Source organism: Trematomus bernacchii, unplaced genomic scaffold (assembly GCF_902827165.1).
Source record: "Trematomus bernacchii unplaced genomic scaffold, fTreBer1.1, whole genome shotgun sequence".
NCBI lineage: Eukaryota > Metazoa > Chordata > Actinopteri > Perciformes > Nototheniidae > Trematomus > Trematomus bernacchii.
Window position 1 is genome coordinate 18,062,931 of NW_022987720.1, and position 26,003 is coordinate 18,088,933.

The following is a 26,003-nucleotide window of genomic DNA, read 5'->3' on the forward strand; positions in this document are numbered from 1 at the left end:
TTAAAAAAAATCAAATGTTGAGAAGTGGGCACAGGCCATTGGGATTCATGCAGTGTCATCGGCAAGTCTTTGGTGTCTGATTATTTTTATTTTTCTGTTTGCAGCTGCTGAGAGATTCTCCCCACACATTATTTTCAGTGCAGATTGTTCACATAACAGTGTTTGCGTTTTCATAATTTAGAGAATACACTGTGGCCTTGCCCACTTGACTGAAAGTGGTTGTGTCACGCCTACTCTGGATAAACCCATGGATGTATAATAAACCAGGCAGGTTCAAATCGTCACTCGATCCCGTGTCTCGGATAGAGACGCTTGGCCTACACTGAAGCTGTGTATGTTTTAGCAGTTGTGCTACTGCAGTTTACAGCGAACTATGGCAACCGGAGTAGGAAGAAGTGGAAATCTGCCCTGTTCTGGAGATGCAATGGCAAAGGAAGAGCTTCCTATTTAATGCTCTGTGGCGTGTGTTTCCGCTACTGAAGTCACGTGGGTTTTGTTTTTTAATTTATCAAAAACCTGGAAGTTTTTGAGTGACAAGAAAGCACACAGTCAGTGGGACAGACTTTTTAAGCAGGAATGGCCACTGCACGGCTCGATTACGTAGCCCCGTGGTGGACATACTGGCTGCACAATTTCCCTCACTTCAATTTCTTTTTCCAGTCGATAGACAACACTTTTAAACCGGAGGAGGCAAGCTATCAGCAGGTTGGTAACTATACTTGCGCGTAAAAGTGCTGGTAGTTTTCGAAAAAATAACTAGCTATTTTGTACTTTTTCTCTGTGATGCTCCTTGAAATGTTGAGAGTTTTGGTCCCAATGTCAGGAAGTCAAATCCCATACACTACTGCAGTTCTCACATGATGACACATGACCTGTATTAACTGGCCTGTGACATATTTCAGGTAAACAGTTGCATACTGTACGTTTGTGCACTCTGATTTGAGATAAACGAGATGTTTGTTTTTTAACAAGCTAACTCTTTATTTCTCTTGAACACTCAGCTATCATGTTTATTACCTCAACTATATTCCAGGCACTTTTTCATGCACCCATACATAAAAACATAGATGATTGCCCATTCTATCACAACAAACAACACATTCCCTGTTAAAAATGGTTGTTGCTTTTCCTTTTCTCACAAATCATTTTCATGATTGTATTTTAAGAGAGAATGAATCCTGTGAGACATATTTTTCCAGTGTAAAAACGTTATTTCTCAAATTAAGTATTTCAATTTGCCCAGAGTACATTTATGGCCTTTTGTGGCCATGTACATGACCCAAACTGTCATGTTTAGTGATGGGAACTGACTGTGGGCAGCAGGACCAGAGTCATTATAGCAAAAAATGGGGTGTGTGGTAGAGTAAAAAAAAGAATGCTCATGCTCTGTTGTTGCCATCATTTTATATCTTCAGTCCATTACTTTATTATTCCTGTAATATCATGCCTTTATGTTATGGACTTCATTTTCTTCTCTTTTTGTCAGTGTAACTCTTTTTTATAATCTAGATGTGTTGTTGTCTACAAAGTACTTGGACTAATTCTCACATTATTATTTTATTATATTTCAATACAAAAACGTCACATCATTTTACAACAGCATGGACTGATAGGCATATATTTAACTAAACATCAGTAATCAAGTTCTTATGAGCAACACTATCAATACTGCATTATTTTATTTATTTCAACAAAACACTTTGGTTAATTTCTTGCATGACAGATAATGCTGTTTCCAAATATAATTTAGAAAAAATGTAGACATATTGGTTTACTGTATGAAGGAAATGTTCTATACTGATTTCATGGTAAGACTGACTACACACACCCTTTATTGTCTATGATGATATATTACAAAAACCCTTTCCAAAAAACATGAATGCCAAGATTCTCAAATATCTGTCTTGTGTCCTTCACTGTTCTCTCTTCTCATGATTCAGGGTCTGGGTGGGTCATTGAATCCCAGCAGTGTCACCCTGGCTCAGAGTGCCAGTCAGTGAGGAGTGAAGAATGCTATGGTAGCATCACTGTAGGTAGCCTAGGGCTCACACAGGCCCACAAGCCTGAAATAACTCATGTTCTGCATTTGATGCTGATCTGTTGACTTTAGAGGGTACAGTAGTGTGCAGAGCAGCTAGAGACACATTTCCTAAGATTTGGTCTTTACTTTTTAGTTAATTAGATAGTCATACATACTTAAACCTACTTTATACAAAAATCTATTTGGGATAAGAAAGATCAATGACCTTCCTGTCAATGACCGCATACACTAGTAGTTTTCAATCTCTCTTTCCTCCTCCCTCTCATTCATCCTTTGCCTCGCCATAACACTGCAGCATGAGGAAATTGAAGTGCCTGCATGTCTAATTACAAAACAATGGGGTGGAAAATTAAAGGAGAAAGTGGAACTAGCCGTAAATCTAACCAAGATTGAAACTGTTTAATGTACACATTGCGAATCTTGGCTTATCAATGTTGTCCTCAAAAAGACATGATTAGCAAATCATTGGATTAAGGCTTTGGCCTGGGTAGTTAATGGAGGGCATCTCAACTTGCACCTTTCTGTATCGACTCGTTTAATTCGAGGTGCAACAAATGTTACATCAAGTTGTTTTTTTGTCTTTGCAATAACATTGAATCTGCAATGCGTGCAATGCATGATTGGCATGTATTCAAAATCAACATTCTCCATTAGCTGTATTTCCCCCAAGACCTCAAACTTTTATGTTTCTATCCTGTTTGCTGAAGGCAGCAGTCAGTAGTGATGATGTTGATCAATAGTAGCTAAACGCTTACCTCAACAATATTTTTGTTCAGTGTTGGTTGATACTGGTGGCTTGTTTTTAATCAGGCTGTCAACCTTGCTTTGAAAATAAATTACCATGCTAGCGATAGTATATATTACTGTTTGTTTTTCCTGAGCCCTGTTTATATGTCAGTCTACCTCAGCTATAAAGTCTGATGACCCCATTTCGAATTGGAATACACTTATTGCTAACCTACCTGATGAATAAGGGCAGAAGAGGGCTCAGCACATTTGAAACAGAAATTGAACAATGAAGTACTATGCAAAGAATATGCTAAATAATATCATTGAAATTCAGTCACAGTGTCAATGTCATCCAAATGGAATAATTAGTCACAGACGTAGTCGAGAAAAGTAGCTTTGCTTTTTCAGCCAGACCCAGTCTTTCTGAACTTGTGAGTGCTAAAACATGAGTCCAAATGATTTGCAATTAAAATTGAGGTCATGCCTTTTTTCTTGTTTTTGAACTAACCATGAGCTCAATGTTTTGAGTTTGAGCCCACTAGATTAAATGTTCTTAGTGTTGATCATCACCTTTGGAGAGCCCCAGTTGGGATTTTTTTGGTTCCAATACCAATGTTTGTGCAGCAGTTTAAACATATTTTAAATGGTTTGGGATTTGCTTTATGAGGCTTTTGTAAAGACAAAAATACCTTGCTGTGTGCTCTGCCTTAAGATAGCTTTCAATGCCGTGGGAAATAAGCTTTGGTAAACCATGACTAAATAGTCATATGACATGTCTGTGAGAAATCAAACGTCATTGGTGTGAAACTACAAATATTCCCCCTGGTAAAATGTGATGCTAATAAACAATGAAGTTTTTGTCTGCTTTTAAGCATACTGCCAGTTCTGTATTTCTTTACTCTCTATGTAGTGATAAAAGTAGCAGCTCTTCAGAGAATAAAACAAATCAAAAGACCATAGGGATTTATCATAAAATAGTGAGTCTCTTTTTACAGAGTATTTTTTTGTGCAGAGTTTCCATATACATACTGTGCCAATACAACGTGTTCTGCTTTTTGAACATCAGTGTTTCAGATCCTTCAGGCTTTGAATATTTTTTACACTCAGAAATCACAAGACTGAATGAAAGCCATTGTGTCACATGATTCTCCCCTCCCACAGCCTTGGATAGTTTTCTGTTTTGCTCTTAGCCACAGTCCAAGTTCTGCTGTTGCAGTAAAATCAACATTCTCCATTGGCTGTCCTCCCCACAAGTCCTCAGACTTCTATTTTTTCTGTCCCCTTTGCTGTAGGCAGCAGTCAGTTGTGATGTTGATCAATGGCAGCTACACGCTTACCTCAACAATATCTTTACTCATGAGTGTTGTTTGATACTGGTGGCTTGTTTTCAATCAGGCTGTCAACCTTTTGGCTAGCAGGGTCACCCAGCCCGACATCTCAAGATCACACATAACAGATGGCTGCCTCTTTAAAGATATAATAGGTTCTGAGTCTTGACTTTAATCGATGTAATTCTTTTGGTATTTTCCCTCTTTTCATTCTCCACTCTCCTGCCCCAGTCTCTGATATTTCTAGCCTCTGTTGGTGCCGTGGGTCTGGGTCTGAGCCTGCTGGTTCTGGCAGTATTCCTGGTCTGTCTGTGTTGCTGCCGCAAGGATATAGATGAAGAAACCAAAGGGCCTAATACCTGCTGTCTCACCTGGTCTGCTGTCATCACAGGACTCATCATATGGTGAGTCTGAATGGTTAAATAATTCAATGTTTCTTGTGCGACTAAACTCTGATTAGTGACTGAACATATCATCATGAACAACCTGAAAGCTGTGTTTTACTTTAGGGGGATTTTATTTGGTCAATTCACTCATTTTCTTTGTTAAAAACCTGCGAAAATGTCATCCGGACATTCAGGAAGAGGGACGAGAGTAACTAATGGTTTGATTGACTATCTATGTTTACTTGGACAAAGCATTTGACTGTCACAGAAAATGATTCTCAAATTCAAATATGAGTCAAATGACTTGGGACCTATCTGCTGTATGTTCCCTAAGACTTTTCAGTCTAAAAGGCTATAACAAAGAGTGCTAATGTGCACTTGTTGCTTGTAACCCGAAGGTTTATCTCGTTCTTTCTAAAGAATACTGATGAGGCTAGATACACTGGAGTATTTCTGACAGGCCACATTATCAGCAGGGCCCCTGGTCAGCTGAGAGTTAGGTGATCAGACTGCTAAATCCCTCAGCTGACTGTTCAGATGACCATGCCCACCAAAACATCGACCGCTAATTGCATGGATTGGTCCATTGAAAAGCTCTAGCAAACCACAATGCTCCTGCCTTAAAATGTACCTACTGTACTGTTATTGTGCTTTCTCTATGTACCAAATTGTCATATTGCCACATGTTGTATTCTGTAGTATCTATTGTACTTTTCCCATATGTGGGACTATTATATAGATATTCTGATTCTGATATCTTAGTTTAGCTGTGATGGATAATTTAACTTTTGCTAATGATAAAATATTCCTAGTCAAACATGATCATGTCAGAAAAGTAAGAGAACAAATCAGCATCCAAAAAGGCTTGATTGAATTTGTGCACAGTTCCGTTTAAACTTGTGACAGTCATCTAAGTGTTGGGTTTTAACGTTGTTAGTGTGCTGCGTCCATACCAAGCTGCTGCTACAGCACACGAGGCCTGTTGTGTTGTTAAGTGACTAGGCATGATGTTGTTTAGCAAAGAAGCTCTGTCATCTAGTCTCTGCTCAGAGCTCCCATGTCTCTCTCTGTAGAAGCGTTTCAGTATCGCCTGCTCCCCCTGATAACACCATTTTGTCCTGTTGTGGCGAGAAAGGATGAGACGAGAGGCAGATCTGAAGCCGACGGGTCTTAGTTTTATTAAAGTGTCAAATATGTTACAACACGGCAACAATGCCAAGACCACCTTGATTATACAAATATCACACACATAATGCTTTTCCCTCTCCTGACTGCCTATTCATCCTGATGATTATTTTGGTCTTAGTTTGAAACCGTTCCAAGCACTGGAATGGGCCAGTGTCACACACTTTCTCTGCACACAGATCCAATCTTTGTTCCTCTAAACTCTCATGTCCCGCTGACCTGTTCTTGATGGCAACGAGAATATTTGTAGAATACAGATTCTATTGAACAATCATGTCACGCTGACCCATCCAAAACCTTGGAACATGGTTCTGAGAATAGAGTCTCCTACAGTCCTTAGCTTGGGATTGTGAAGTGGTTCCTTTGACATATTTTTATACTTTTATACTTTTTGAAGTGTTGTGCTTCAGCAGCGTAATTGAAAATATGCTTTTAGACATTTATGAAGGCTTATACTACACTGGATCAAAGGGGCTTTGTACACTAAGAGATCGATTTAAAACAAGAATTGGCATTTGACTTTAAATATGTATTTATAGTTATTTTATTATGCACAGACATGGAACGTTTAGTATAGACAAACTTTCATGTCTTTTTAAAAAAGATGACATTTTTTATCATTATCACCTCTTTTACTTTTTCCAGCCTTTTCAGCGTGATACAGTAATGTCAAAATTACATCTCAGTCGCACTAGAACAGAACTCAATAGGAGAAGGATTTAAGAGGCGTGGCACCTCTTTGGATGATTACTTCTGAACCCGGGAGAATGAATATGGGTAAATTAAGGTTAAAGATGGCAAACAAATCTAATATTCTAAAATCCTTCTTGCCTCAGTCGGTTTCCGTTAACCCTGATACAATTTATTATTGCGGCAATACACCGGTCTCCACAGAATCAAGGAATTTATCTGTTATTACTTGTTCATCCACTGTGGCCATTCGTTCTGCTTGCAACACGTTTTGAATACTAAGATGCAACGGTCCAGTCATCACACAGACTGTGAAGTGATCCATCCTCAGAGAAACAAAGGCACTATATATCCTAGAGTGCACATATGCCTTAGTCCTTTTGTTTATTGTGTTGCTTTCTTATTACACCTCTAGCTGCTACAGACAGCCTTTTAGGAAGCCCACAAGATCACTAAATGCTACCCTGGAGGCTAAACCCATGATGACCTGTGTCATTAGTAGGTATTTTTTGTCGCAAACATGTCACTAGGTTGGCCACATAGTTGATGAACATCTCATTATCCAGGTCTACTTAGATATACTACAAAAAAAGTGTATTGAAAATGTAAAATAATAGAGCAATCTTTCTCTTTCCTGTTGAATGATACATATATAATAAATGCTGTTGTGGATTATCTTGTATTTCTCTTTGACTTAATTGTAGAAAGAACGCCCCCAGTGACACTAATCATACCCAGAGGGAACTAGTTAAATAGATTAGACACAGGCCATGGTTTTCATTATGCTTACAAGGTTACAGTGACAGGATGCTAATGGCCCTAAAAAGAAACACACACCTATGTTAATAAGCACTCGCAGTGACATATCACACACACCCTGACAGGATGTATTAAAAGATGAAAACTCCCCGTCCTCTCTTTCAGTGACTAACGTCTTTGTTGTCTTTGTCTCACTGCGGAGGATGTTTGTCTCCCTGGATATTGTGTATGATTTTTGTGGTTTTGCAGCACGTGGTGTTCAAAGTCATCAGCTTATGAGTCATTGTAAAAGTAAACTTGGACGAAGTTTTCCTTTTTATTGTGTCTGTGTGTGTGTGCATGTTGTGAACCAGAAACAATAATCCTGCTCTGACTGCTAAGCTTGATCGATGAGCTCCCCTCTCTAGCGATTGAACATTCCCCTAAATGCTGTTAAAAGTGTTACTAACCCCCGACCCCCATGTCGAGTGACCTTACTGCAATAAAGTATGATTAAATTGTATCATTGCTCATGTCACTGTGTCACGGTGGACTGCTACACTGACTCTGCGGGTGAGGACACTAATCCTCCCTATTACAGAGGCTCTGAAAAGTCACACACTGCGGGAAGCTGGGAAATGGGGGTCCTTTGCATTCCCTCCGATACATTTTCAGGTGTCAAACAGAAATCTGAAATCAAATATTCAAAGATACTACCGAAAAAGAGAAGATTTTATATTTTTAGCTCAGAATTTGGGTTAGAGAGAAAGGGGTAAAACAGGTGGAAGTAATATGACAAATACAAACATGTTGTTTTTCACATATCAGCTTCAATGCATGTGGCAGCCAGGAGGAAGAGATGAGTGTCGGAAATGGCACAGGAGAATGTTCTAAGACTGCAACCTTCATTTTTTTTTCTTACTGTATGTCTTAACTGAAGATGATTCATTTATCAATACGTTTGTTTAACACTTTCCAGTTGCCAGGATCATGCTTTGAACTGTGATTGTACAATACTAAAGGTTCAAGGGTAGCAAGAAGATGATAATACAAAGTCTTTATATTTATATTTATATTAGTAGTATGATTCATATTAAGCTTTAATGTCTCCCGTTTGGTAAATTATGATATTTCTTTCTTTCTTCTCCTCTTATAACCTACAGAAGCCTTTTACCAATAACTGCTGTGATAAAACAAACAGGGAATTAATTATGTTTATTGTATTCATTAAATCTGAAACTCTATTTTTTTTTTCACAGTTCGGCTGTGGGAGTGGGTTTCTATGGAAACAGTGAGACCAACGACGGGGTGTACCAGCTGACCTACTCGCTCTCCAATGCCAATCACACATTGGGTGGCATCAACAATCTGGTGAGAGGAGCATGCCAAGCTTTCTTCAACCTTCAACCCTCAGCATCCAAATTTCCGATGTGTTCGCTGAAAATATTTGTATTTATATCCCTTACAGTTAAATCATTTTCCAGTCGGTTTAGTGTGGTTACTGGGCAATAAATCCAGTATGTTAGTGTAACATTATTTAGCTGTGCTTGTCATATGCTTCCTTATTGTGAAGGTTTTCATTTACCAGCATTGTTTATTAGCCATGATGGTGCAAAGCATGACCTTTTCATGGCTCTACTTGAGAACAATGAATTGCTGCTGGTAGACACCCTCCTTTACTAATGGAGTCTGCATCTGTCTCGAAAGCTAGCACTTCACCGCGGGGGGTCCATATCCGCTTTTGTCACAGCGAAGGAATTGAGGTGACTGCTGCCTCAGGATTTGTAAATGGGGATTCTTGCTATACAACTCCTGACCTGCATTCAGGGAAGTTATTTGGGAGACTTAGGGTGGGAGGAGGAAATAGGGAGTCAGAACAAGGCTCTGCGAGAAGCGATAATCTCAATGAGGAAGAAGAGGATTAACTCCATCTGCAGTGCATTAATGGATGCTAAGCCTCGCCTCTTCCCAATCTCCCAGTGTTACACTCTGTACTGTATGTATGTGTGCGTGTGCGTGTGCGTGTGTGTGTGTGTGTGTGTGTAAGGCCATGTCACATTCACACATCCACTTCTATGCAAACATATTGTATAACACTCAAACAGCTTTGTGTACATTCGGTGTGTATGAGAATTAGATGTATCCCATGTTACACATTGATTTGTGTATTACAACCGTTACATTTATGATGGGTATTTTTATGAAATATACAATTAGTTTCCAGTTCATTATCATCCTGCAACAAATCTCCCTATCATGAGGGTTATCATGTTCCGTTTTTGTTGGAAGTGTTGTTTAGAGAGGTGTTGATTGAACTTTATGGTCGTTTTGGAACATCTGTTTACCCTCCCCTTGTTGATATAAATTCAGTGAATAAAACATTAAAAGCAGTATACAGCATATTTCAATATAACTCGGCAGCATTGCAAACTCCATCCTCCAAAAGGACCGTAAAGTTGAATCAAGACCTCTCTGAAGCAGTTTCGCTTGTATTGGACTGCATTAGTTTCAGCTGAGTGTAACAACTAAGCTGGGAAAGGGGTGTAGTTTGCAGCACAGCGTTTTCTTTGCGCTTGTAGGAACTAAATGGGATTCAGCTCTGATGATTTCACATCCTTGCTTCCGACTTTCTCTGCTGTATCTCGATATTGATTTGCCCCTGTAGCATGATGTATACTATAGCTGCCTGAGAAACATATATGTTCCCAAGGGAAACACAGGCTTTCTCACTTACAAGATCATAGCCTCATGTAATGCACTCCACTTAAAGAGCTGATGAGCTGGCCGGCTGTGCATCCCATGAAGCCAAAGCTGCTTTAGTTTGTGATCGAGACAGTAATCACTGATCCTCATTGGTATACCAAATCCGTTCTTGATCATTGATGTGTGCTCCTCTTAAGTTGTTTCAAAAGTAATAACTTCAGAAGTTTACTTTATCTTCATGCGTTAATATCCTTTCTTGAATTTTATACGCAGGTTGATTTAAGATTTGTCCAGTAAAATACATACTAAAGGCACAAAAGCAATCAAATCTCTCTGATTCACGAGGCTCCTGCGAGGTTTACACTCCGAGCTGTTTGGCACTACTGATGGCTTGTTAAGGTTGTTCTCATCATAAAATATGCACTCTCACACTCTGCGTGGGATCATCATGTGTCATACAGGGAAAGATGTGATCAGGAAGAGCCATTGTGTCTCTTGCTATTGAAGGAGGCTTTTGATTGTTCACAGGCATCCTTTATCAGAGCTTTATATCCAGTGTGCTGCTTGCAATATTAAGAGCTCGTCAGCTCTGCCCGGAAGTATGAGGACACATGGCCATCACGCTATAACAGAATGTGCACTTCCAATTTTACAGACCCTTTCATACAGCCTTCCTCTGTGAAAGCTGTCTTGTGATTCTTCGAACAAAATGATTACTACTTTCTGCACTTTCCACATTAGATCACCTGAATGAATGTTCTCAGAGTCCTTATTCTCATTTTGCTTAATTGTTACCTCTGGATCATACATACAGTATATATGTTGTGTTTTATATATTTGATATAAATATTGTTTTATAAGATAGGATTTATTGATCCCAAGTTGGGACATGTTTGTGTTGCAGCAGCATAAAAAGACCTGGCATTGTACAATACAATTAAAAGACAAGAAATAAACATTTAAAATTGTCAACATCTAAATAGCAATAACAAAAAGTAGAAAATATACATGTTGATTTTTTTTTTGTATATACAGTAAAATCCAGATACATAAAACCACTGAAGGCAGGAAAGTTCAGTTGTATGTGAATTGGCTCTTGGAGTGCTACAGCTGTGAGTCTCAAATCAGTCAGTTTCATTTAACAGGCGTGCCCAACGTGGTGACCCTCTTTCAGCAAAAGTGAGCTTTAATCCATTTTAAGAGAAGACGGGACGGTTCAGATTAGGAAAATGTGGAAATCAACCAGAGCAGATAGCTGACGGTTCCCATTTCTCACACCCAGGCAGAGTGGCTTCCAGATAAGATTCGGGGAGTTGTGGCAGGAGCTGTGAGAGATGATGAACATAGAAGTGGGGAGTGAGAGCAGTTTACTGGCAATCTCATAACCCCCCTGGGAGTTTTGGAGTGGAGGATGGGCCTCTGTCTTTGTCTCATCTTCACATGGATACTCTTTCTTCCTCACAGACCATTAGATTCTTTATAATTAATATATGACTGTATTTGAAATGTTAAAGTGTCAAGGAGACTGAAATACATTTTTATATTCTTTCTGGTGAGTTTTCATCGTGTAGAAATTAACATTCTTACTCAGAATACTTAAGTGTGTTTAAGAGGTCACAGTTGTAATGGAGAAAAAATGATATTTAAATAAGAAGTGAAACTCCTGCAAACTGCTTTAGATTAGAATAAAGGAAAGCGACATCTGTTCAGAATAAGTGGAGCCTCCTACTCGGTGTAATGTTAAAAATACTGTTCTAGCTAAGTCAATGTGCTGTGGGTGGTGGGTGTGCGTCAGAGGACAATTTGGTGAATGCTGATTTTAAGAGGTCCAACAACACAACTACACTTTTCTGGACATACGTTGTTGATGTTATGGCTATTTAATTCAAATTCTACTCCCTTACAGGAATAATTAAACGGTTTGGGAAATATGCTTATTCACTGTCTGGATGAGAATGTTCAGTTGACTGCAAGTCTACAGCTAGCAGTGGGTTTGCTTAGTTTAGCACAAACACTAAAAACAGGTCATTGGAATTTTTAAATGTAAGAAAATCTACCCCCCTGTTGCTTTTCTACAACTCAAAATTAACATAATCTCTTCTTTTGCTTAAAATAATGTATAAACATACAGTAAATGTTGCATTTTCCAATTGGTTATGTTCTCGTCTAAACTACTTATATTTCCCAAGATGTAGAACTGTTCTTTATGCAAACTACATACATTTAGGTTTTGACAAATATTAAACCAACTCTTAAAATCTTAGCTGGGTCCAATAGTTCAATGTTCGTCCTTGTATTGAAAGACCTATTAATCAATGTTGGAATGACGGCAGGTTTCAAGCAGATATTTTTTCCTTTTTGTTCACATTTGCAGAGATGATTGCAGATATAACGCCCACTTTTTATCTGTAAGTGGGTCAAGCTATTGTGTCTTTGTTTTAAAAAAAAAAAACGTGTCTACGGTGGAGAAACAATTTCCCCCTGTCAGCATCAGGCTAAACATGACCTGTTTGTAGCTCCCTTGATGCTGTGAAAATGCAGGCGTTTACTGCATCACATTGTCCCGGTTCAAGCTGAAAAGTCAAATGTATTTCCTTTACTCCACCGGGCCTCCTCCCACACTTCTCTCACTATCAAAGACCCCTGTGATAACAGGTCTCCCCGGTATTGTTATCAGCATTCCACTCTAACATTGTTTACCTGAATAAAACACATGGTTGAGGAGAAAAGTTAATCTTCTCTTGGGGGAGTGCTCATGGTTTCTTTTTGCCTTTCTCCATATTTTCAATCTTCTTTTTATGAATATCCGTTTATGAATTTATTTATGTTCCTGTTTCCTTCTGACCTGTTTTTCCTCTGACTTCTCTTCACCTCCCCTACTTCTTTAATCTTTTACCACTATTGCTTTTTTGATTCAATTCTCTTATCTTTATTTTATTTTCTAGGTTACAGGAACCCTGGGCAATGTTCAAACTGGACTCAAGCAGCACCTGGAACGACTTGATGAAATCTTTGCCGCAAAGTCCGAATTCCTCAATTCTCTGCGCTTCATGCAGTTAATGGTCAACAACGTCATCCACGAGATGATGGCTCTGCCCGATATCAACAAAGCCAATGTTGACTTGGCAGCCATTGCAGACCAAACAGCCCTTGTTGAGTATTACAGGTAGGTGGAGCCTTAGTTACCACTGCGGGGTAATTAACAGTATTTTATTTCCTCAGTGACTGTGGGAAGTAAACATACCTCTAAGCACGCAACTATAAGTGATCCAGACCAGACGGAGCAGATTGAATTTTATTGATCCTCCCTCTGGAACACAAACCGGAAAGCTATTTTCTCCTGATTGCTGAATAAATGACAGCTGAAATGGAGCTTATTGGCCACTGTGAAGTTTGAGCTTTATGTTCTCACAGAATGTTATGCATGGCAGAGTCGCTATTCGACCATAAATGATCATCTTACCCGCAGATCACTGCTTGCATTGATTGCAATTATTATGTTGATGTTTTTTTCACTTGGTTCTGGAACTGTGAACATTTATTGAGAGGCAAAAACTGAAATTCAATAAACAGAGCAAAATAAATTCATAAACCCAATCAACAACAAAGTAGTCAAAATGAATAAAATATCCAGCATTAATTCAGGATACGATGATAATTTATTAGGCTCCAGGCTGCTGCTCTAAACTGTGAGTGTAATTTTAAAGCTTAGGTTTTATTCTTTAGCACATAAAACTTCATAGTGTTGTTATGCCGTGAAGTGTCATTTTGCAACCTGTTTGTTACAGTACTGAAGAGTATTTTGGACTAAACTGGAAAGGAAGACTCACAAAGATATATTTAGGGCAGTGCTTTCTGCAAAAAGAATTTGTTTGATATACATTCAAGACACAAAATTAATCGGGGAACAGTTCTTATCTGCATGTATGTTTTGGCAAGTTCTGTAAAAATCTGAGATGATGTTATGATGTTGGTCAAGCCAGCAGGTTGCAGATATAATATAAATAGTGCCCAAGACCAGGCTAAAAACCCGAGGGCACCGAGCCTTCGCAGCAGCTGGCCCTAGGCTCTGGAACACTCTGCCCCTCCATGTGAGGTCGGCCCAGACCCTAGGGGTTTTTAAATCTAAACTAAAAACACACTTCTTCTCTCTGGCTTTCTAGTTAGAGCGGAGCACGACTCCTGACTTTTCTGTGTGTTTTATTTTTACTTTGTTTTTAAGATATATCTGTTGTAATTTATTGTCGTTTATTGTGATTTGTAGTAATGTGTTTTTATTACATGTACAGCACTTTGGCTCGACCAAAAATCGCTTTTAAATGTGCTATATAAATAAAACCTGATTTGATTTGATAAACACATTTCAAAGTGTAAAGCTGTCATGCTGAAACACACTGAATACCAAAGTGTTTTGTATCAATACTGCGACCTCATTCCAGTTAGATTTTTCAATGTTGTTTTATATATTTGTCTATTTGACCATTTAAATGTTGACTGGATTCAGGATTTCTCCTCCATGTACCTGCGTTTTCTTTTTTGACTTGTTATAAAAGCAGCTAGAGTAATAGCAAGTGGCAGTGACTCGTTGCATGACAGAGCACAAATAGCCACAGTTGTATCACAGCTAGTGTGTTCTTACTGACGTTTTCATATCATTAATCCCATGCATACATATTCCCAGATGATATGCTGTTCTATCCTATCAAGACACACGATCCCATTTAGGACTGCAGTTGTCACTTTGTGCATTGTGACACCAATCTCCTGGGTGTTGATTGAATTTCATGCAGCTATTGAGCTATGAACAGCCTGTGGCAGCTCTGATTGATGAACTGCAAGTGTTATGGCCAACCCAATGTTATTCGAACAAGGGAAAAATGATACTATTCTGTTTTCCAATATCATATCTCTTCTATTTCTGAATTATTCCCCGTCCCTGAGCTCAGAGAAACTAGCTGCAGTTCTGTTTATGTAGATAAAGTGTAGTCTCTTTCAGTTATCTTCATCCTTATGCCCTTCTCTGTAACCAGAGGAATAACCAGGCTGCTTTTTTTTGTCTTCCACATGTTTTTCAAATACCATAAGTGAATCACATTATCTAGTGACCTTGGTGTACAGGTATACTACAATACTGCAGCTACTTTGCAGCAAGTCCATGCCAGTACACTTCAAAATGTATCTCTTGGTATGATCCTGATTATCACTGTCTGTATTTTGCTCAGTCATTGCTGAAAGATTCACAAAGCCAGCAGAGCTTGTGGAGTTAAGAATGGGTCATGAGCATTCCCACATGTTTGGTTGGTCAGAACACACACACACACACACACACACACACACACACACACACACACACACACACACACACACACACACACACACACACTCCAGGCTGACTGTAGGCAATTTCTGTGAAGGACATTTTCAGAGCTTGAAAAATTAATGCCTATGGATTTGTGGTGTTGAATTATTAAGCCAACAGGCTTGAAATGACCTGAAACAGATGGGCTCTAACTAGGAGACAAGAATGCTGATATCCACTACAGACCTCACGCATGCAGTCCCCAACATATGTTTGGCCAGCAACTTCCTGAGGCTTTTACATGAAGTATGCAAGCCAAGGTAATCAGTCAGGGTTGTTAGACTGATGCTTATTTTTCACGTTTCATAGATGGCTCACCTATCTGCTGCTGCTCATTCTTGACCTGGTCATCTGCTTGGCCATGTGTCTGGGTATGGCCAAGCAGTCTCGGTGGCTGCTCATAACGTAAGTACCGTGTGTGGAGGTATTCGCCCTTCATCTTGTTTCCTGGGACCTTTGTTCTATTGTGGTCCATCTCTTGTCTCATTGGCCTCTGCCTGGATCACAGACAGTCAGACTCTCTGGCTCCATACAGTATAGGTCACTCCATTAACAGCACCAGCGATAGCATTACATCCTCAAATAGCTCTGATAATGGCTCTGGCCTTACTCTTCTCGTCAGTGACTTGCCTTTTATTTCCTCACACAATTAAAGGCCACTATTGTATTATACACTCAATTAAATCGTTCAGTTTGGTGAGTGTAGTGTAGTCAAAACCACAGTAGTCTGTTTCTCTAAACAATACAAAATACATTTGGACTCCTTAAGCTCTGAAAGAAATGGAAAGTTTAGCAGGGGAAACATTTGATTCAGGAAATTGTAACCATTCATTTAAACCAAAAGGGATGTCTGACAAGCAAATCCACAGTCCAGACTTCCCATCCCATTTGCCCAATTTAGTGCAGCCTACGTGTCAGTGTTAGCAGATGATGCCCAGGATCCCTCTTCACTTCTCTCTCTGATGGGTCTCACTAATGCCTATTGATCGCACAAGCAGGATGAGTCCGCTCCCTTTACAAATTATTAAGTGCTCCCAGGCTACTTAATTGGGGCTTTCAAGAAGGTCCGAGTAGAAAGCTGAGAACAGAGACCGTTTTACATCCATCAAGGGGCCATTCCCTCTTTTCTACTGGTTTATCTCCCTCTAATTCACAGCACTTCCTCTAGCTTCTGCCAATGGTCAGGGAGAAATTCATAGTGGGTGTTTTTTTAAATATATATATATTTCTTTTTTTCAGACAAACTAAAGCTTGTGGCAGCTTTTGATCAGCCGCTTTGCACAGTAATAGAAAGCAACTATAGACAATGCAGCCAATTTAGATGTTGCAAAATACATAGATGGGGAAAGTCCCCAGACTTCAAAAAGTATTATCTTTAATCGTGGCCTTGTGAGACCTCTATTGAACAATGATGTTGCTCCAATCAAACTTATATCTGAATAGAATATATTTTTTTTTATAAGTCTAGGGCTGACGACTGAATTCAGCTTGAAGTCATAAGTTGATTTATACTTATATCATCCCATAACAAATGTAATTCCGGCTGCATTGTCTAGTCTAACGTGCACCAGTACAAAGTGTGAATTTGGCCTCTGTCGAACAATTCGAGGAATATATCAAATGAACTAGGTGAAAAAGAGCTGAATATCATTGGTGTAAAGGCACGCTGATTCCTCTGCTTCTCCCTATGTCTTTTCATCTTTGTCTCTCTATTTCCCTGTCACCCCCATCTCTCTCCCTCCAGGATCATGGCTTTTGTAGTGCTGTCTGTGATCCTCAGCTGGGCCTCCTTGGGAGCGGGCACTGCTACAGCTGTGGTGAGAAAACACTGTCTTTTTTTCCCAGATCTCTTTCTCAGAAATGTTGCTTCACTTGCTAAAAACCATGCACTTTTCATGGTGGAGCAGGGTGGTTCTTATGTTTAACTTCCCCAACAAGGGTTTTACTGTCAACATTAATATGTTCTTGCACATATTTCCTGGTCTAGTACATGTTTTTAAAGTCCACAGCCTGAGCTTTCCTCTGGTCAGTCATGCAGTAAAGCTGATTACAAGACCCTGGTGTTTTGGGTTTATCAACCCTTAGCCGCACCGTTGTAAACAAACCTTTTTCTAACATTAATTGCTAGCTCTTCTTTCTTTAAATCCCTCCTCGTGCTCAGCTCTATTTGTCTTTCACTACTCCTTATTTCTGACAGATTGTTTTCCTCTATTTGTCTGTACACCATGTGTTCAGCACATCTGGGCTTAACATGGAGATCGTATTAGGGGCTCTGTGTCTGGGGTTTAAATAGGAACCCCTTTGCTTCCAGCATTCCTCCATCTCCTCAAGCTTATCTCCTCGATCTCCTTGCCTCCTGTAGATTATCCCATCTGTGAGTTATCCCACAGTATTTCACAGCTGGACAGCTGTTTAGCGTGAGACAGGGGAACGAGGGAATGAACCAGAAGCAGCAGTTGAAAGCTGATTTGACCCTGAAATGAACTACGTGGGCGTGAAAAGTAGACATCTCGTTTGGTTCACTGTAAATCAAAGCGGATTACCACTGTCTCAGAATATGGTTTAACATGACCTTGCATTCAAACCATTATATTCGAATACATCTTTTCTCTAGCCTGCTTCTCTCTAACACGGTCAGTTTGTTGCTTTACAGGTAATCTCTAGTACATTTGCTCAAAGAAAGTACCAGTTTAGCTATTAATAGGTAGGCCTCGTCATAGAAGTGGATTATCAAAGAACACACTCATCAGTAAACAACATTTTAAATATGGGACAGTATGCAAAACATTGAAATAAACTTGTTTCACCTCAACATCATTACTCGAAAAACTGCATGGCGGTGTCCTAGAAAATGCTCATAAATGTATACATATCTGATGAGACGATAAACAAAATGTCCCCGCTAGTATAATGAGATAGAGATGAAGGGTAATGTACTAACAGGGCCTGACACACTCGTTGCGGTACAGTTGAAGAAGCTTTACAGTTGTACTCCCATGTTTTATTTTGTTGTATCCTATTTTCTACTATCAAATCATTTGTTTTTTATTTAAATAATTGCTTTGTAAAGTCCATTGATATGTGCTCTACCAAGACTCTGTAGAAAACCCCTTTTTGATATGGGGCTGACAGAAAATGCATTGGACACGATAGACACGAATGATGTGTGTCTTTGATGTTTGATGATGCATTGCAATTTCTTGATTCCTTTTGAACACGATCAACTTGAACAGCAGCTGGTTATCATCCACAACTTTCAATTATGCATGCGACTGAGGAATTATTAAAGGTTTATTTGGTATTTGCCCTTTTTTATTGCCTTCTTTTATGTTCGAGGGAAGACTAAGTGCACAGACACTGCGTGACCTTGACCTCTTATTGTTTATGCATGCACTTTAGCAGGTCTCCATGGATTCATTCAGTAGCATGCTAACATTTAGTAGATTTCCTCTCTGGTCATCAAAGCAATAGATGGTCTCTTTACATGTCTTCATATGTATGTGTGTGTGTGTGTGTGAGTGTGTGTCCAGGCTGCTTTATTGCACGCATTTGTTTGAAAACTTGAATTTCACAGACTCTCTTGGGAGTTAAATGGCAATGAACAATGTTGTAAAACAAATAGTTTGAGTTGTGGTGAGATCCTCTTCATTTCAGGTCAGCTTGATTTCTTCATAGCATCAGAAGTTGGATCTGGTTCATGGCTTGAATAAATACTGCTCTCTTTGTCTCGCATACTTGCTAGATTACGGTTAACAGTTTGTTGTTTTCTTACAGGGCACCAGTGACTTCTGTGTGTCTCCAGACAAGTATATTGTTAACCAAACCAAGGATTTTCTAACTGCAGGTAATGTATCTCTACAAACAGACCTGCAGAAATACCAGCTTTGAATGTTACTGAATGTTAAGACACAATCTATCTCCCTGTCTCCTTATTTCTCTCACCCTCCAGATGTTGCTCACTATTATTTGTTCTGCAGCCCGAATCTACCAAACCCTTTCCAACAGGTATTGACAAACTGTATACATTCTCTGCTTTCTGCTCACACATATCGTTTTTTTTTTTACTTTTTACACTAGAAAATGTATTGCTATTGCCAAGCCACTTGATCATTATCAAGCCTGAAACGGATCAGTTCTGAGAAATGAGCCCCCAACACTAATTTAATTACTTAACGTGATAAACTTTCATCAAAGGATATTCAATTTTTTATATGTGGGTCTTCAAAAATTAGCCATATCTTTTACTCTTTGTATAATCTCTGCCTTGGGGTTCTCTCACTAGCAACATGTCTTAGTTAGGCAATGTACTGTATATCATGAATAAAGGCAGCAACTGTTTAGAGGAAGCTGGAAAATAACGACACGGAGGAATTGTTTCTAAAGACATCTGCATTGCTTTTTGCATATAATATTTAGACACCTCCTAAACTCCAGAACAGCTAAGTGGTGCAGCTTGAAATGCTGGTGCATAAAAAATGTACTCAAAAAACAACTATAGCAATGATATAGCTTTAGACTTATAACCTTGCATTATACGCACACAACTCCAGTTCCTGTTGATTTCTTAATAAGAGGTGATTTGCATATATTGGAAATGGGGTGTTGGAGCTGAATGACTGAATACAATTTCTCTAAAGTAACATTAGTCTAATTGCCAAGGTCATTTTACTGTAAATAACCAGGTTCACAAGATGATATTATTTTCAAATGCAAGAACAGGATGCACAGAATCTGATGCCAAATGCGGAGGCTGCTCACTTGCATGTTATGTATATTTATACCGGGTCTGGATTTCTTCATGTGCAGTACTGTATTTGTAGAACATGTACTGAGGGAATCCTTAGAGGATAAATCCATGACAAATAATTATTAAAACCCACATGCTTAGTTATCGTCACAGTATCCATTTAAGGATTAATGATGCCTGTTAAGTAGGTAAGGATAATCTCCTCGTCCGATGGCCTAGTTGATATAAATATTACTCTTTTGTTTGTGCTTAAGACTGGGTTGGGGGGGGAATAGGAGGAGGGGCAGTGATTGGTGGGTGAGATGGTTGGTGGCTAAGGATAATCTGAGCCTATCTGTCTGGAAAGAAGTGTGTCCTCTGTTAAGCGCATTATAAAGCCTTTAACACCGAATTACTTGTTGACATGCTACTCCCAAACAATGCTCTTTATGATATAATTCTGTCTTTTGTTTGTTGTGGCTGTGCGTGTGATGTTGGTGGGCGATTATGTTTTCACAGTCTTTGACGATCTGTCAGCGTTCTTTGACCACCATGCAAATCCAGATCCAGGGCTTGCTGCAAATAACGGTGCCCATTTTCCCCACTGCTGAGGTAAGTGGCTGCGTGAAGGAGAGATTATTAAACCATACTATGAGAAAGTGTGTGTCATTTTCACTTCCCTTTTATACCTTTTTAAACAGAGAGACCTTCTGGGGATCCAGCGACTGCTGAACTCCACTGAGTTCAGTCTACACCAGCTAACAGCCTTGCTCGATTGCCGCGGGCTACATAAGGTAAGGTCAGATTCCGACCAGAACCATTTTTAATAGGGCTGTTTGTGGCACAGCTCAAGGACCAACTCGACTGCTTTTAAAACCGTATTTTTACATTCTTCCCCTGGACTGTCTTCTTTAAATGCACCATTACATTTGTCAGTATACTCTGTATCTGCTAGACTGGCACTATTCAGCACAGTTCCTCTCACTTCTCAGTCTTACTTTACGAATGTTGCTTTCAGATTGTCAGAGTTTTATCTGTGAAGGCAATAGAACATCTCAAGGCTGAAATGAGGCTTTCCGCTGCGGTGATTGTAACATCAGATGTAGGCTTTTAGAGATGACAATTGTATATTGCATCTACCGTAGGTGTGTCTGTCTTCAACAAAACCCTAGAGATAAGTTAAGGTGGATGGTGGGGTTGGGGTAGGGTCTGCCCTGTTGTCACTTTAGGCATGGATTGGGGATTGCATTAAAAATGTGATCAGTTTTGTGTCAGCGTGCATGCCAGTAATATATGCTGTTTATTTTAAAAAGGAAGGATTCAGTGACAACACAAAGAACTATGCAAACTCAAAATATGTTACTCATGAATCAAATATAGCAATCAAACAAAGAATGTGTCCATAAAATCCATGTCAACTGAGAAACATTGGTTGTCATGTATGGAAAAAGATTATGTACATTTAGTTTGTGTAGTCCAGTTTCTGTTTCTATATTTGCTTTGAAATGCTGCATTGTTTTTAGTCTGGGTAAAACTTAATTGGTTCTTTTAAAAATTAATCGCATGAATAAGAGTCTAGTGACATTAAAAATAATGTTTTAGTAGTCACATTCTGTATTATTATTATTATTATTGGACACTGACAATAACTGAGTGTATTGTGCGTCTTCTCTCTTAGGACTACCTGGATGCCCTAATAGGTGTGTGCTATGATGGGGTGGAAGGGCTCCTCTACCTCTCTTTGTTTTCTCTGCTGGCTGGCTGCGCACTCTCTGCTATGCTGTGTGCAATTTTCAGAGTGTGGACGCTAATGGGCAGCAGGTCAGAAACAAGCAACCCCCTTATTCCATTACTTTACGTACTGCCCACAATGCACAAAGTGTTAACGCGTGCACTCTCTCTCTCTCTCTTCCTGTCCTAATTTGTGTGCGGTTGTACCACTTTCATCCAGGGACAAAGAGTATGACGACATTGATGAGGAGGACCCATTCAACCCCCAAGCGAGGCGGATGTCTTACAACCCCAGAAGGTCCAACATACACAGTTTCTGTAGCTATACCAGCAGTCTCGGTAGCCAGGCCAGCATTCAGCCACCTCTGCCATCTGCTTCTAATGCTTCACCGCCTGAATACATGTGAGATCAATAGATGATGACAGCATATTGGTATTTGTTTGTTTCATCTCTTACTGCCTTTTCTTTCCCTCTCCATCACAGGAATCAGTCCATGCTGTTTGGAGGAAGTCCACGATATGAGAACGCCCCGCTGATAGGGAGAGGATCCCCACCGCCCTCGGTGCGTTGGCCCTATGAGGCTCTAGTGTCCCTCGTGTGATAAGGGCGATGGCACTTCTGACTTTAACACAGCTACAACACTAACAGAAAGCATGCATAGCAGCACCATGACAATAACAACACATATACAAAGTGTAGAAGCTCACAATGTTCACACTAAGTGAGGAGAGTTTTCATGTGATGAAAGACTGCTCTCTGCTGGCCATTGACTGAAGTGCATACAAGTTTAGCCCTGTGCCATATCTGTATGCAAACACACACTAATCTTTTCACCACTGCCTTGGATTCTATTTCTACTTCTTATAAAAGTGCTAAAGACTAGTGCATACATTTACACATGTGTAAAATAACCATAGTTTGTGTTAAATAAAGACAGTGTAGGTTCCTAGTTTTAATGGTTGGACTTCTCTTTATAAGCAAGTTTGAGAGCTGAAGCTTTATGAAAGGAGATGCTTAAAATCCACAGTTAAAGTTTCTTTTGACATCATTTTCTGTTCAGTGCATGGCTGACTCACTGCTTGAAATGCAATCACTACGTACTCATTACTTGAAAACACTTTTTGTGGGAGATAAGGGTGTATAAATGTGGATATGTGTTGAAAACGTGCCTCTATGGGGCTCTAAGCAAGGCTCTGCCATATGTTTTTTTGTTTTTGTGCATATGCTTTTTATTTGTTTGTGTAACAGATGGATTTCCTTCTGTTTTTGTTTTTATGAATCAGCTCTGCTACTAACTTTACTTGCTTCTATGTAAGTGGTTTCTCAAAAAGGTTTCTTATTGCTTAATGTTAACCAGTGTTTTGTAACTAACCCTGTTGTTATTTTCATTTTTTTACTCAGATTTTTAAAAACCGTAAGTTTCCTGTTCTTCCTGATTTTCTTTATTTCATATTCATTATTCTACTTGAAACACACTGTGGGCCTACCTCTATAATTAAACTGGCTATGCAAAATAGTCTAACCTTAAAGTTCCATACAGTACCTCAACTTTGTGACCTTTAACCTTCCGGCACTGTTTTATCCACAAGGTGTTTTATGTGAGTGCAAGTTATTCTTTGACCCCTGACCTATGCCCCTGTCTGCTCTTCACCCGATCGTAATTCCCAAGCTACAATAAAGCACCATCTCCCAATTCCAAAACCTCATCATATAAGCAGATCATAATTAAATGATATCTTTTCAAACTTAAATCGGATCATTGGATGTTTAATTCGACAGAAAAATGCAGTTGTTTAAATGCAGATGTGCTAACTTGTGTTTTTCAATCATTTCCTTTGCAGTACTCGCCCAGTATGAGGACCACCTATCTGTCTATGACTGACGCCCAGATTAGACACTTTGGGACTGACTTCCAGGCGTAGCCTGCTACCTACGCAACCGTTTCAGAACAGCACTGTTCGAGACTCTGGGTTCTTACCAAGGAGGCTGTCCTGTCTCTCATACCTGAGCTGCAGACAGCTGTCCAACTCTAGGACATTAAAGCAGAGACAATTACCACAGTAACACACCAATGCAGTGCACTTAAAGCCCTGCATGCAGTTTTGAACAGACGACCTGTTCATCTCAAGACTGTTGTTGCTGTTGTCATGATGTGTGGAAACACTTGCTCCAATATAAACATTTATATGAGCCAAATCAATCATTTAAACTGATTGGATGAAAATTGTTTCTTGCTTTTTCTTGTATTCTAGTGGCCTGCATGGATATGATCCGCATAACGGTCAGTATACTGATGGCTGATTATGACCAGTAGACCATCCATCACAACAACATTTCGATTTTTGCTAAATCTATACTCTTTGTACGTCTCTGAAATGAAGGCCTTTGTGTAATTACGGTGCGAAATGAATGAAACGCCATATTTTTAACCACTCAAAATAATGACAAAAATGCAAACCATACCAACATGGATTTGTTAGGAGAAGCCAAAGATTTTACTAAGTTGTGATGAATTTTATATTTATCTTTCTAGATCAAATAACAGGTTTATGCATCTGATAGTTATCATTGTTCTGAACTTCAATGCATCACCTGCTGATCAGTGATGAGTAAAGCAGTTGGAGTGAGGGGTTTATTATTATTATTATTATTATTATTATTATTAAAGAGCACAACATCTTCTAATAGACTTTCAGTCATCCATCACTGTTCTCTGACACAGCTCGTAGAACATAAATCTGGATTTGCAGAAAAGTAAAGTTCGTTCTCAGACCCATCTACCGTCAGTATCTTGTGGATGAGTCATTGTTTTCTTCAGTGTTGAAGAAACCTGCTTTATGGTGTTTTTTGTGTTGGATAATGTATCAAACTAAACTAATATTTGACTGTTAACGCTGTATGCAGACTTGTGTGTTGTGTCTTTCCTTTTTTATACTACTTACTATGCTACTGATGTGATGTTAAACCCAGGCGCGGAGGGAGGGCTGGGCGTCCTGGGCTGCAGCCACGGATCTTTTATGTATGGCATTGCGCTCTGCCAGTCTGAGCCCAGAGTAAAATGCTTTTGTGTGCAGAAACTAGAGGGGGACAGCAAACACAAGTGTGATTTTGGTGACAGTACGACTATCTTGGACAAAGCTATAGTGGGAGTGCCAAATCCGGCAGCACCAACACCTGGTCTGCCACATGTGGAAGCCCCTCTTTAGTTTTTCACCTGCTGAGCCCAGAGCAAAATGCTTTTGTGTGCACAAACTAGAGGGGGACAGCAAACACGAGTGTGATTTTGGTGACAGTACGACTATCTAGGACAGGGGTGTCAAACTCAATTTCATCGCGGGCCACATTAGCATTATGGTTGCACTCAAAGGGCCGGTTGTAACTATATAATAAATATAAATATATAATATATATATTAAATAATGTATTATATTACACTATTGCCTCTGAATTGGATTATTATCGGATAGGATAATAACTTAGTAATTAACTACCAACTACGTCTGAAAGCAGAAGTCCAGGGCAAATAATTGCAAATCTCTTCAGTGTGCATGTCACAAAACGAGATGCATTGTGGGACATTGTGGACAACCTGCTTCTGTAAAGTGGCATGTAACCGTATAATAAACGTGTTCTATTGTTTGCAAGCTCTTGCGGGCCACATAAAATGAAGTCGCGGGCCGGATTTGGCCCCCGGGCCTTGAGTTTGGGTGCCAAATCCGGCAGCACCAACACCTGGTCTGCCACATTTGGAAGCCCCTCTTTAGTTTTTCACCTGCTGAGGCCAGAGTAAAATGCTTTTGTGAGCACAAACTAGAGGGGGACCGGCTCAGCAAACACCAGTGTGTTTTTGGTGGGAGTATGACCACCCTTGACAAAGTTATAGTGGGGTTGCCAAACCAGGCAGCTGCACCACCTGTTCTGCTGAACATGGGCTGTAGAGAACCGTGCAGATCTTCCCTATTGACACCAGGACCAGACATTTAGGTAGAGACAGTCTTTCTGAGTGAAATATAATAAAGTAGTCATACAACGCAGTAAAATTCAACAAAATATAGCCCATAGTGTTAGAGGTAAAACGGCAGGAATGACCCAAAGAAATGTGTTACTGCGTTTTAACAACCCCCAAAACATGTGCTTTGCGCATGTTGCAGGCGCCCAGGCCTCTCTGGGCCCCTGACCTTATTCGCTCCTAGATCCGCCCCTGGTTTAACCTATACTCTTACTCTAATAGCCCAGATACCTTGGGATAAGGCTACTTGGGGTTTTTAGTGTCACCTACATGAGGATGTCTCATAGGGAAATATGCTCAACCATTGCATTCATTTAAAAACCTGGTAGAAAAGGTGCCTCTATTCCATAAAACGTATTACAAATACAATTGAGATA

The 26,003-nt window shown here is 39.6% G+C and overlaps 1 protein-coding gene across 7 annotated transcripts; it reads left to right on the plus strand.

The window, feature by feature from the left end:
- Window positions 1–296: 296 nt before the first annotated feature.
- On the plus strand, window positions 297–24,179 carry ttyh2l (tweety homolog 2, like). 7 transcript variants are annotated; one of them, XR_004556838.1, is made up of 15 exons: window positions 297–705; window positions 4,330–4,502; window positions 8,357–8,468; window positions 12,746–12,966; window positions 15,469–15,564; window positions 16,904–16,976; window positions 18,934–19,003; window positions 19,109–19,164; window positions 20,405–20,497; window positions 20,587–20,679; window positions 21,564–21,585; window positions 21,837–22,019; window positions 22,101–22,179; window positions 23,019–23,031; window positions 23,459–23,519. XR_004556838.1 is itself a non-coding variant. In XM_034142355.1 (15 exons), exons 1-15 carry the CDS (start codon window positions 577–579, stop codon window positions 23,497–23,499), a joined length of 1,575 nt encoding a protein of 524 aa, XP_033998246.1. In that variant the 5' UTR covers window positions 297–576; the 3' UTR covers window positions 23,500–24,179. The 7 variants fall into 7 exon arrangements, 5 of the variants coding, with proteins under 5 accessions (XP_033998246.1, XP_033998250.1, XP_033998245.1 ...); XM_034142355.1 differs by having other exon boundaries at window positions 21,564–21,706; window positions 23,459–24,179; XM_034142359.1 differs by having other exon boundaries at window positions 21,837–21,914; window positions 23,459–23,542.
- Window positions 24,180–26,003: the final 1,824 nt, after the last annotated feature.

Excerpts from the sequence above, each read along its gene's own strand:
- ttyh2l (XM_034142354.1), top strand. The coding sequence starts at position 577 with ATGGCCACTGCACGGCTCGATTACGTAGCCCCGTGGTGGACATACTGG. Across the intron at positions 19,004-19,108 it reads CAAGGATTTTCTAACTGCAG|ATGTTGCTCACTATTATTTG; the intron begins GTAATGTATCTC and ends CTCACCCTCCAG. Across the intron at positions 22,020-22,100 it reads GCTTCACCGCCTGAATACAT|GAATCAGTCCATGCTGTTTG; the intron begins GTGAGATCAATA and ends TCTCCATCACAG.